The sequence below is a fragment of the Carettochelys insculpta genome, chromosome 24 (genome assembly GCF_033958435.1).
Source record: "Carettochelys insculpta isolate YL-2023 chromosome 24, ASM3395843v1, whole genome shotgun sequence".
NCBI classification, from domain to species: Eukaryota; Metazoa; Chordata; order Testudines; family Carettochelyidae; genus Carettochelys; species Carettochelys insculpta.
Window position 1 is genome coordinate 2,538,950 of NC_134160.1, and position 13,192 is coordinate 2,552,141.

Below are 13,192 nucleotides of genomic sequence, written 5' to 3' on the forward strand. Positions count from 1 at the left end.
TTTTTCTCCTTTCTTCTTGTGAGCAAGCAGGGGCAGAGGAAATCTGCCTGCTTTGGCAGATGAGTGGTAGGGCAGCGGAGCTGGAGACATGAACTCGGCCTTTGCGGGATCTGTGCTACTTCCTGTTTCTCCCTGGCACTCCCTCCAGGTGATACATGGGTAGTGTTTGTGGAATTCATTGGTGCCTACCACTGACCTGCTTTGGGGGGGACGGAAGCTGATTGTTTTAGGGAAGACTGGGTAAGGCCCTTTGGGAGTGCAGGGGACAGCAGATTAGAAACTTTCTACAATGATTTCAAAATCATATTCCCATCTGTTTCATTACCCTCCATGCTCACAAAAGCAGGGCATACAGGCAAAGTGCAAAATTAACATGCATGCTTCAAACACAGCTTCTGGGCCTAGACTTTGGCTGACTGGTTTTGGTGGCGTCCCTTTAAATGTGACTTGGATCCTTTCAGAATATCATATAGTTGGCATTTGAACTGACAGACTGGGTTTTTGTGGGATTCGTAGACCCATTCTCACCTTGTCTGACCTCTGGTATGACACAGGCCAGAGACTTCCCCAGTTCGTTCCCAGAGCAGGTCTTTTAGAAAAACATCCAACCTTTATTTACCAATGGCTAGTGATGAAGAATCTACGATGCCCATTGGTGAATTGTTCGAATGGTTAATTGCCCACACTCACTTCAAGAGAAGACAAAAAAGCAGACCAGTAGCACTTTAAAGACTAACAAAATAATATATTAGTTGATGAACTTTAATGGGATAGACCCACTTCTTCAGACCGTAGCCACACCAGAACAGACTCCCACGGCTGTGGTCTGAAGAAGTGGGTCTATCCCATGAAAGCTCATGCTACTGGACTGCCTTTTTGTTTTGATAGTGTGTAGACTAACACAGCTCTCTCTGTTGCTGCTCACTTCAAGAGGTGCGCCTTATTTCCAGTCTGAATTTCTCCAGCTCTGGGGCAAGCAAGATATGGCCCACAGGCTGGATATGGCCTGCCCAACACTTGGATTGCCTGTGGGCTGTATCTGGCCCACATACTATTTATAATCCCACTGCTGGGGTAGCGCTGGTGGCCAGTAGCCATGAGCCCTTTAAACAGCCACAGGATGCCCATGTGGTGGCCAGGAAGTGAGATAGTGACAAGGGCCAGGAGCCCTTTAAATAGCAGCAATTTAAAGGGCTCTGGGCTTGTGGCTCCCAGCCCCCACTGCTACCCAAGCAGTGGGATAGATAGAGATATATACAGCACACAGGCCAGATGCAGTCTGTGGGCGGAACCCAGGACTTGCGCTGTATCTTGTCTGCCCTTGCAATAGATGAGTAATTTCATTAGTAAGAAGCGTGCTGACCCAACAGCTTTCCAAACTTCATGGAGTAGCTCTGTGGCAAAATTATTGCCCACCACTGCTTTAGCTTGAGCTTCCGGCTATGCTGTTGTGCTGTACCATTCTCTACTAGATCAAAGAACCCATTATGAGACATTTGATACAGGTGCTGTCCATGGAACGCCCCCTGAAACAAACTTTAGAACAGCAGTGCTCTGAGAGAGGACAAAACCATAGAAGCACTAGCAGATCTGCATGGTCTCTTCACCTGCCAGATTGGTAGGGGGAGGGGACTCTCCTGCCTTGCAGATCCAGGGCTATGAAGATGACGCGTTCTATAGCGTGTAGGACAGTTTCAAGTAAAAGCAGCATTGTATTTCTCTTCCAAGGCCTCCACAGAGTTATCCGCTAGCGCCTGTTTTCAAAGTAACGTTGTAGGTGAAACCAACCTTTGTTACTCTTGACATTCCACAGTTAGTGACAGAGGAGCTACGCAGTGAAGCCTGTGGCCTTTTGACCACTTTCCATGATTTAATCAGGATTATGCAATGTCAGCAAATGCAGAAAAGGGAACAGGCTTCTTGGGGTTAGAAAGCAAGCTGCCTTTGACTTTCTTTCCTTTGCTTCTGGGACATGCCCCGCCCCCCCCGGGTTAATTTGTGCTCTGTTGCTTAAAGGAGCTGCATCGTGAAACCTTCTCAGTTTCAAACCATGAGCTATAAGTAATTTCAGGTGTTATCCTTGCACCTGAATCCCCCTGTCCATTTTTGTGGCTTTACAATTGTATTTTCCTAGTTACGTTATTCTCTTCCCTGTTGCTGTGTGTGAGCCCAGATTAAACAGGAGGGAAGCCCTGTAGAGTGGGGGGGAAGCAGTGAAACAGATTAGATAGAAACTGCGATCAGATGCACAAACTGAAATAATTCAGTGCTAGGCATTTCAGACTTTGTAACAACAGTGGGTATTTTTTTCTGACAGGAGTGTGATATTTAAGTCAGTGTTGCTTTAACAGGGCAGGAATGAGAACTCCCACTCTGTGCTAAACTCATAGTGAAAATGCTGTCTAGAACATGTTTGTGGCTTTGTGAGTTTACCTCCTTTGCACTCCTACAGCCCATCTGGCACCAGTCTGCGTGACTCGGGCTATGTCTACAGATATGCCTCTGTAGTGTGGACACTTGCTTCAGCAAGGGAACGGGGTTTTCCATCACTGTAGTAAATTCCCCTCCCCTGCCTCCCCACCAGGCAGCAGCAAAACTAATGGAAGAATTCTTCCTTTGACCTAGTAGTACCTGTGCACCGGGTTTAGGTCAGTTTAACTATGGTTAAGTCAACCTAAATTAGGTGTATATCAGCTCTTACACAAATGTTCATTGTTGCCTTAGCCCCTAGTGCTATGTCCTTTGTTTGGCATTGTAAGAAACTATTGAAAATGAAAGCTGGCATTCAAAGTACGGTGTCACACAGCCTTTTAAACCCATCCCAGTAATGGCAACTTGCAACATTACAGCTTATCTGGCCTCTACAGAGATTGGCTTTTGTTGTGTCTCAGATGTGGTCACATACACATTTATTTAGGTTCAACTGAAGTTTATTATTTAAACACATACAAGCAGATTAAACCAGTTTTGGGTTTTAGTTAAACTGTACAAATTGTTATACAATATTTAAACCTCAAATGTTTGTAATAATTGTTTGGTTTTTAATACACTAACTGCCCAGTTGCAATCTTTATTTGAGCATGACTTTGTGGTGTGACAGGTTAACTGTAAGGGACACTGAATTTTTGTGCAATTATTTGTCACAGGTTTGGCCTTTTTAAAGGGATCTCCTTGTGCAACTAGCATTTAATAAGGACTTAGTGTATCAAACCTTTTCCTTTGTGGAACCTGAAGAGCAAACTTTGTTCATATTAACCCTTTCACAGCAATACAAAATTAGGTGCCAGTGCTGAGGAATTCATTTCCTCCTTTGCTTCCATGAAAGCAATAGCCTTATTAATTTTTACTTAGGTAAAAGCTCAAGTCAGCTGTCCTTTTAAAAACCACACAGGAAAGTGTTTTGTTTTGTTTTTTCCCCTCCCTAACATTAAGCTATGTTTTACTGAGCTGTAAATGATCCAGCTTGCACCACAAAATACCATAGAAAGATCCTTCAGGCAAATATTTGTCTTTTGTTTGTATAGTGCCACGCACTAACGGAGCTTCTGCAGCCCTTCTCGCTCTTGTCCATGAGCAGAAGGCTGTTCTAAGACAGACAAAAAGTAGATGTTACAAATTAGATTTTTTTGGTGCCTACCACATTGTGATAATCAGATAATCCCCAAACCATAGCATCAGGTGCATCTCATTTTACATTTACAGAGTCCCTGACCTTTCGCCCATCCAGTCTTCTGCAGGGTGATGCTTGCTGTCTCCTGAGGCACCAGAAAACCTAGTTTGGAAGAAGACTAAAGATATGGCTGATGCTGAACTACAACGTGAGTCCTCGGATTATTTTATTTATAACATCATGTACACCAGTGAGACCTACTGAACGCACCTTGAACAGCACCAGTGGTTGCAATATATGTATTAGCTGAGGGTTTCCTCAGTGAACTTATATTTCTACGTGTTTTCAGCAAGGTTAAGTAGTAAATCAGTGATATAGCTTGCACAGAACTAAGACCATTGTGGCACCCAGATCTTAACCACTAAACTGCCTGGGTTCCATAATGAATTCCATTTATTTCAGTCAATGCTTAATTGGAAGGCAAAACCAAATATGGGGCAGTCTAAGCCTGCTGATTGATTTCATGGAAACGTTCCACTTCCTCCTATAAAACTACTTGCTCTGCTGGTGTGAAGTACTTTTGTGTAAATTGATACGGTGGTGTCATGTTGACTCAGCAGTCAGTGTAAAGTTCATGCCATCAGAGGTGTGAACTTCCCACTCAACCCAGTTGGTGAGTGGAAAGCGTTTCTCAGCCTCCCTTTTTAAAACATCAGCCGTGTTAAACAAGTACTCAGAGCTCCCTTCCACCACCACCCCCTCCCTCAGCCCAGAAGTCACTGAAATCTTTGCAAGGACTCGTTTAGGCTATGGAAGATAGGAAGGCATGGCCAGGGGGCAGTCCCCATTGAAAGTCTTCCAGTCAGTCCCTTTTTGAACTGCTTTTAAAATTGAGGGACAACTGTGTAAGTCTAACTTCTAAGAGCAACCAGCAGTTCTGCTGCACAGAACTCAGGTGTGCCACACGGCTGCTTGTTGCTTTTAAAATGTTAGAAGGAGTACAGTGAACTAGCGTGAAGTTGGGGCATTGTCTTTAAAATGACTCCTGCAAGCGAAGGGGGCGCAGGTGGAAAGGGGAGCTCAGCAGACAGCTGCTCGAGTAAGATCTTTGCACTAGAAGTGAATCTACTGAGTTGAGAGCAACAGCAATAGTTTGGTAGGTTCCAGAACACCTCTAAAATACCTGCCTAAGGATATGATAACACACGTCAGAGTCTAATCCAGAGAGTAGTCACCGAGGGCGCCGTGTTAGTCCGTATCTTCACAAAACAAAAAGGGAGTCCTGTAGCACCTTAAAGGCTAACAAAATAATTTGAGGTAATGAGATTTCATGGGACTGACCTGCTGTGTCTGAGCTAGAAACTTCATGTGTTTTCACTTATCAAAATTTTCTGGGTCTGTCCCACAAAAGCTCATCACCTCATAAATTATTTTGTTAGTCAGTAAAGTGCTACATAACTGCTTTTTTGTTTTAATCCAGAGAAGACTGAAGGAAGAGATCACTCTGGTCTATCTAAATCTGTGCATAACAGCATTAGATGCGCACACAACTATCCTGGACAGGACTGTGTACCTGCATGCAGGGTAGAGCAGCTCGTATCCAGGTGTTTTCATAAGGAATTTGTCTACTGCAAAATATCTATTGAGAGTTGCAGGGGAGGAGGGACTGTTCTTACCATGGAAATGCAGGAGAAGCTGTGATTTTTATACAGCCCTCTGAAAGTGTCTGCGTTCCACTCAGTGCAGCTGGATGAACTTAGTGGGAGGGACAAAGGAGTATTGATTTAGCCAGTGGTTCCCCACCAGTGTGGTGCAACCCCAGTTAAACAGTCATCAGGGCTGAATTGGACATCCCTGTGCAAAGCATCCTTGAAGCTCAACCCCAGCACCTGGACCCGAACCCACGTGCAGTAGCCCTGGGCAGTAGGACTCGGGTGACAGGCCCCCTGCCTGGGGCTGATGCCCAGTGCTTGAGCTTTGCTTTTTCCCTTGCTCCCATGGCAGGGCTCAGGCTTTTGTTGTTCTGCCCCCGTTCCTCCTCCTGGGGTTATGCAGTGGTTTTTATGGTCAGAAGGGCGTCACTGTACAATGATGTTTGAGAATCCCTGGATTAGGACAGAGGGTAAACAGAGTGAGAGTAATTTTAATTATAAAATACGTACACTTGCTCTTATTTATAAATTAATTGTTACTTAAGGCTGAATTAGGTAATAATCCAAACGTTTCTAACAGAAGCGTGTGTGTCTTTTGTGCGCCCTCCCTCCCCACTGCTCTGTTCCATGGGAAGCTGAAATGTTCTGCGTCAGCCACAGCATCCGTTTTATTCTTCTAAGAGCCAAGAACTCTAAAGTCTCCTGTGCTTCTCAATGGCTGGTGACTTGGCTGCAGTAATTAAAGTCTCAGTGTGTGAATAAACCCCTAGAGTGTCATGGGCTGACTTCAGAGCCTGGGGAGGAACAGAGGCTGTTCTTCTTCTGAAGCTTTTTAGTGTGTGTTCATTCACGTACCTTATTCTGCCATAAACAATCTTAATTATTTTGCTTTCTCACCCCTCTTCCGCTTCCCACACATTACCTGCATCAAATAACTGATCTTCTAGGAACATTGCGCTATTTTGAAGCTGTTTCTTGTACCTTTCTGAAGTTGATGAAACCTGTAGCTTCCAATTGGATCCACTAATAAACAAGCCACAGCTTTTTGTTGTTTGGAATGGCCTTCTACAATACAAATGGGAGCAGGTGCTGTGCATCAGGCAGAAGGCTTCCAGCATAAGGTAGGGTTTTGCGTTAAGAGAAGAGCTTAGTTACTTACTGAAGTGTGATCTTCCCTGTCTTTCAAGAGCTGAGGATGAAGCGTCGAGCCTCTGATAGAGGAGCTGGGGAGACATCGGCTAAGGCAAAGGCACTTTGTGCAGGGATTTCGGGAAATAATGCCAAAAGAGCAGGCCCATTCATCCTAGGTAAGCAGAAAAGGTTTTCTTCACCTCATACAGCACGGGGGCGGAATGGTAATGGCTATAAAGCTTAAGAGAAACAGGTTCAATAAAATGAGACAAAGCAGAATTGCAATCTAGGTCTTTATGCCAAGCAAAACTTCCTTCACCTGAAGTTGACAAACCAGCAGTCGATGGAGCTCCCATAACTGGAAAAATTAAGGGTGTTTGTTATGTGTGTTTGGCAGGGCACATCTGTGAACACCCCCCCACCCCTCAGCCTTTTAGTTTTTGCAGCTGCATATTTCAAGTGCATCCAAGGGCGAGCTCTCTGCTTGAGGGCGATGTGTGGTATTTTGGGTTCCCCTAAGGTGCTTAACCCCACTTCACCCTGACTGCACTGTTAAATTAGTGCACATTGTTTAGTAAAGTGTCTGCTTCCTTCTTGGCAGGGGTCCTGATGCGGATCCCCTCAGTAGCTCTGGGTGGTCACTTGAGTACCATAGTTTGTAGTTATTTTGCATATCCCCAAGATCCCTGAAGTCCACTGTATAAAACCTATTGGATAATCTTCTATTAAAAATGGACTAGTTAAGATAGGGAATCAGTACCGTGGGTTATTCTGGTGCATTCAGTGAACTATAAAACTAAGCAGCCCCTTTAGGAATGGCAGTGAAGTTCAGAAATTAGCATTCCTTGCCACAGCTGTTGATAGCAACTGTAAGCACCATAAGATTTAAGCTCGCAGAAATTGGTATTTCTGTAAGTGACAGCTGTATGCTCTGCAGTGTTCTGCCATAGGTCTCTTCCATAAACCAATGGAGCATTGTCCAAGGAGGTTCAGAATCCACCACCCTGTGTTTCCTAAAGAGCAGTATAGTTTGAGAAGGCACTGCACAGTGGAGATATTCCTGCCCTGCAGAAAAAGAAGCTTGAGTTAGACTTCTGCAAACTGTGTGACAGTTGACTATTGACATAACATTGAATTAGTCATAGCTTCTTAAAGGAAAACACATCTGTTCTCTCTCTGTGCTGGCAGGTCCTCGTTTGGGTAACTCCCCAGTGCCAAGTATTGTTCAGTGTTTGGCAAGAAAGGATGGGACGGATGACTTCTATCAACTAAAGGTATGCAAAAGCTCTGCGATGTGGATCCACTGAGACTTAACTTTTGCTTCATCAGAGAAAGTGCCTGAATCCAGAGAGAATACACCAGTCTAAAGCCTTGTGCACACTAAGGGAATGGCTGCTAAAACTGCCTGCCGGCAATTCAGCTCCACGGGCAGCGACACTGGTACAAGTGTTCGCTCTCAGGCAAAGCCCCAGTGGCTGCTGCTCTGAGCAGGGTTAAACAGCGCTTAAAATACCGGTGGCTTCTTGGAGCCCTCTGTGTGCTACTGCTGCCAGGGGAGCTGAGCTGGTGTCCTGGCAACCAAGGGGAAAAAGACTCAAGGGTACTTGCAAATGGCAGTGTGTGTGTTCTGTGAGCTCATCCGGTTCTGTGCATAGGTTGGTTCAGATGCTTTGTGGCAAGCACTTAAATCAAGCCTTGGTATAATTCCATTCAGCTGTTGAGTGCACCGGGGAAGGTTTAAAATGTACAGCTGTACCTCACGGTTGGGGGGGTGGGAGGGGCACTTTGGCTTACCCTCTAAGAATAAGGTTTTTTCCCTCCTTTCCCAAAGATCCTTACTTTAGAGGAAAGGGGAGACAAAGGAATAGAAACCCAGGAGGAGCGACAGGGCAAGATGCTGCTGCACACAGAGTACTCTCTCCTTTCCCTTCTGCACAATCAGGATGGAGTGGTTCACCATCATGGGCTCTTTCAGGTACGGCCAGCAGCCATGCAGGGTCACTGAGGATGCTGGCAACTGCAGCTGAGCCACTTCTCTGGGGAATGCGCCACTCCCAGTGACATTCTCATTCATAGAGAATGATCAGCAAGCAAGCCACAATTAGTCGGTGCCTCTTCAAGCAAGTGTACCGCAGAGGCTGTTGTATGTTAAATACCGATGAAATAAGATGTATGATGTATTAGGTTATGAGAGCACACAGGTCTTAATATATGCACTTGTGAGCCAGCCTTCCTGTGCTGCTTAACACTGAGAAGTCGGTTAAGGTGAGAACAAACATGAGTCTGTCTGAAGAGGCTTTTTTAATATGAGAACAGCTACAGCAGTACCTAGAATGGTCCTGCTCTAGGAAAATGGAGTTGCCTTATGGTCAGCCTGTGCTGATTAGAAAAGCACCATTTTAGAATGTGAGCTGCTTTCCAGCTCCTGTAATTGGTCAGCTTCTCCCAGTTCAACAACAGATAAGTTTCCAAGTTGTTGTTTCCACGTGTTAAAATAAATTTATAAATGTGCTAATTAGCAATTAAATGTCCCTAAGAGAACCAGTTGCAGGGCTGTCAACACCTCTGAAACAAGTCATGTATTGAGTCTGACAGGCTGATAAGAGATGTTAGCTGTGATGTGCTTGCTGGCTAAATGTTTGTCAACAGCCTGTTTGCATTCCAGGCTTTGCCTGTGCTGTAACGTAACCAATGGGTCCAGCTACATCCATTGCAGTCCTGTGTCTGGTTTCTGAGCAGTTTTCATTGTGTTGAGTAGATGAGTGGATTTTCACTGAGTATCAGTTCTGCACTACTCAGGCCAGGGAATACGAACTAAGCTTTTACTTGCTAATCTGAAATAAATCTCATGTAATCTCTTCTCTATGCTTATTGCGACCATGTAAAAGGCCATTTTAGTCTAATGCAGGTTCACTACGTAATAAATATGCCTCTGTGCATGCAAACGAGACCATTTGTTTGAACTCCCTTCCTTGCTTCCCTTGCCGCTGCAGGACCGAACTTGTGAAATTGTCGAAGATCTGGACACCAACAGAATGGTCAGGAAGATGAGGAAGCGTATTTGCCTTGTTTTAGACTGTCTCTGTGCTCACGATTTCAGTGACAAGACAGCAGATTTAATCAACCTGCAGCATTACGTCATTAAAGAGAAGAGACTCAGCGAGCGGGAGACGGTCGTTATATTCTATGATGTGGTACGAGTGGTGGAAGCATTACACAAGGTATGGTCTCTGTGTAGCCTGTGCGTGTGTCCTGGGGGAGTTTCATCCCAAATTAACATGCCAAATGTCATAAAATTTCATCCTGTAAGCAGCCAGAGGGATTGCAAAGGATGGATGTCTCAGTTCTCTTCTAATAAGTCTTTTTAGACATTAAGCACTGCATGAACCTCTGTGTTCTGAGCCATAGATACCAGCCTTTCACCTCTCTCTCTTGCGGTTTACGTATGGCCCCAAAGTTGCTGGCTAAGGGGAGTGGGATGTTGGATTAGATGGAAGTCAGGGGAACAAAACAGTTAACCTCAAAAAAAAAAAAAAAAAAAAAATCCTGGCTTGAGGCTAATCAAATCCAGGAACTGCTCCAAAGCTTTTTCCCATGGAAGCAATATAAATCATTAGATAAAAATTGATTCTGAAATAAAAACCCTGTGCTGCTATAGTTGGAAATCAATGAACTGGAAATTACTGTGCTATAAAAATAGATTCCACTGAGGTTTGTCTTGTTACGCTGTAAAAAGCGACATCCGGCTTCCCTTAGCAGAGCCTTGCCAGTGAGCTAATGAACGCGCACGTTCAAAAGGATTTCCCAGACTAAATGCACAGCAGCTTCAGTTGGATTTGCAATGCAGCACACCTGAGTTAGCAGGATTCTTTTGTGTGTTGCTTCTCCCTGGTGCAGCACTCTTTGGACCTCAGTGGTACCAAACGAGGCTGCCAGGGGAGTCTGGCTCAGCTAGCCCTCCTGCCCCACCTCTCTGGTTCAGGAGCATCCCTGGTCCTGCTGGATGAGGGATGTTGCTGGACCAGAAAGTGCTGGTTTTAGGAGGTGCAAATTGTACAGCAGTTTTGAATCCCGGCCACAAGAATGGAGCATAGTGCAAGGGCACAGGATACTCCCTCAGTGCCACGCTAGCACTTCGAATTTCATCCGAGTGTCGCCACATTCAGGCCTGCTGGTGTTGGGGTGCGGGGGACAAAGGAAACTGTTGCCCCAGGGGCCTGCCTTTCAAGAAGGCCCAGAGCTCTGGACGCCGTGCCCCTTTGAAGTGCTGGTAGCACAGCTCCACCCAACTGCCACAGTCCTGGTGGGACTAGAGGGTGACCACCACTGGCCCAGCCCCTCCAGGGTGCAGAGCTGGGGCTCCCTTGCACTTTGTCGTAGGGCCCAGCGCCCAGTTGGTTACACGCATTAGGTGATGAGCTCTAGACCTCAGACAGGTAAGGGTATATGACTTGGGTAGAGCTCTAAAGCCCAGAATCCACGAGAGAACCCCAAACTGGGCTTCAGCAAAATTTGTAGACGCTGCCTTGCCAGTCTGAGTGTGAATGGATCCAGCTCTATCTCTGTGCTGCTTGTATGCTGGAGTAACCCTGGGATTGTACCTCACAGTGACAAATCCAGCAGGCTGAGAGCAGGAACCTCTGATTTTCTCTAATCAGAGGGTGAGGTAATCTCTAAAATAGGATGAGTGCTTTGCACATCATAAGCACTGGGCCAGAGCGGAACTGGCTCTGAGGATGCGTGTTCATATGAGTCTGAGTGTAATATGGAATCTGTCTTACAGAAAAACATTGTGCACAGAGACTTGAAATTAGGAAACATGGTGCTAAACAAAAGGTAAGTGATTCCAAGGGCATTTTGTGCATCTCTCCTGTGGTGCTTCCTTAAGGGATTTCCTTGAGTGAAACAAAGCTTGTAATGAATGTGATGGGGTTCTGGGGTCCCCCAAGCTCTGCACCCTGTTCGCAGGCAGAAGAGTCTCACTCAGCAGGAAAACAGCAGGTTTATTAGCCGATAGGACACAGCATCGTACAGAGGAGTTAGTGCAGCAGGCAGAGACAGCCAGTCCCATCCATGTTGGGGAGAGGAGGCCCCGAGGGGCCCCCAGAGCTGGGGCCTGGCCCCCTCCTTTGTCTCTCTCTCCCTCAGCCCAGACTAACTGCTTCCAACTCCCAGTTCCAATTCAAACCCCTCAGGCTCCACCTCCTCCTTTGTCTGCAGTACAAAGGTGTTACCTGGTCGTCAGGGTTACCCTCAGCAGGAGCCCCACACCCTCTGTGAGCCACACACACACACACACACACACACACACACACAGGTATCCCCCACTCCATCACAATGAAACATGGAGGTATACACACGTCATAGAACTGGAAGGGGCCTTGAGAGGTCAGAGTCCAGTCCCTTGTGCTCACAGCAGGGCCTATCACCATCCCTTCGTACCCATTCCTTCCTTAGCTGGCAGCTCCTGCAGATCAACGGTCACATGACCAGGGACAGCAGGTATAGCCGCCTTTGGGGAGGCTAGCCTCTGGCTTCAGCCCTTCCACTCATCTCCTGCAGCGTGAGCCCCAAGTGCCTCCTTCTTAGCCGGAGGAGCCCTGAACTGGCTGAAGCCTCAAATCCCACCCCCACTAGAGGAGCCCTGCATCAGCTGTGGCCGCATGTCCCCTCCTCAGCCCCCAAGCCGCCCTGGGGACGTTGCAGTGTGACTGTTTCTTCCTGAAGAACCTGAGCTTTTCCTATGCTCCATGCAGGTTCTGGGGCAGCTAAGGTGTCAGTATCTGCTGCTCAGCTTCTGGGGTTCCCCTTTAATCTCTCTGGAGTACAGGGAGATTACTGATGAACCCAGGAAGCTGAATAGCTCATATGACCTCCCCAGCTGCCCCGGAATCAGCATGCAGCATATTAAGGCAAAAATTTTGCCCCCTCAAACCTGCAGCGGGGTCTGAGAGTCTCCCCTGGCCTGTGACACCTGCCCCACACCCCTACCCTCATGTACATAGGGCTGCTGTTCTTGGGACGGTGAGGGAGAAGGAGCAGTTTTAATTTTGTCCTCCCCTCCCCTCCCCCACCAAAATTCTGTTCGTAGAAGTCTCCCAGAAGTATGCAGACCCCCACCAATCTGGGTTCCCCCTGACTGTGTCTACTCCCTACACCAAGCAGTTACCCTGTGGTCTAGAGGCTTGGTCTCGGTGCCTCAGTTTACCCACTACAGAACATGGATGTCAGCAGTTGGCAGTCTTGAGATTGGTGGATGAAAGTCCCTGTATAAGAACTGAGCATCACTCTTGTGGCAGGCGTGTGCATAGCTGCTATGCCTCCCAGTTCCCTCAGAGCCTGGGCACAGTAACAGGGATGATAAGCAAACTGCAGCTTTGACCCCTGCTGGTGCTCTTCACATGCAGGTCTTGGGCTGTTCCTTCTCTGTATGGAATCACACTGTTCTTTCCACTCTGAGCCAGCCCCTCAGGCCACAGTCCTCCGATCACCCACGATTGCCCCAGCAGTTCCACAGCCTGCAGTTCTGCTCCCTTGGGGAGCTGTGGTCAAACAGCTTTCATAAAGCAAGCCATGCTTGTGTACAGCAAAGGCCTGTAAGAGGAAACACCTGAGAGCAGTATGCAGTTGCTAGGCATGCCAGCCTGCCTGTCTCGATGCTCACCGTTCCCCATCTCTCTGATCAGGTCACATACCATGTTCCTAAATTATTACATGGCAGGGCCCTGTCCATCCTCTGCATTTTGAGAGTGGTGCCTTTAGAGCTGGTCTGTGAGAAGCTGGGGTAGTAAATTGTCTA

The 13,192-nt window shown here is 46.8% G+C and overlaps 1 protein-coding gene across 5 annotated transcripts in view; it reads left to right on the plus strand.

Moving 5' to 3' along the window:
* Positions 1-13,192, plus strand: part of STK40 (serine/threonine kinase 40) — a 41,021-nt gene that overhangs the window by 12,320 nt on the left and 15,509 nt on the right. For 4 of the 5 annotated variants that reach the window (XR_012642446.1, XM_074976371.1, XM_074976372.1 and 1 more), the window contains 6 exons: positions 3,703-3,818; positions 6,450-6,569; positions 7,582-7,667; positions 8,225-8,368; positions 9,387-9,614; positions 11,177-11,229. Coding sequence is in view for 4 of the 5 variants with exons in the window: in XM_074976371.1 (XP_074832472.1) it covers positions 3,797-3,818; positions 6,450-6,569; positions 7,582-7,667; positions 8,225-8,368; positions 9,387-9,614; positions 11,177-11,229 (653 nt within the window). In the remaining variant the exon portion in view is untranslated. The remainder of the gene's footprint in view (positions 1-3,702; positions 3,819-6,449; positions 6,570-7,581; positions 7,668-8,224; positions 8,369-9,386; positions 9,615-11,176; positions 11,230-13,192) is intronic. The other variant, XM_074976374.1, reaches the window with a different exon arrangement.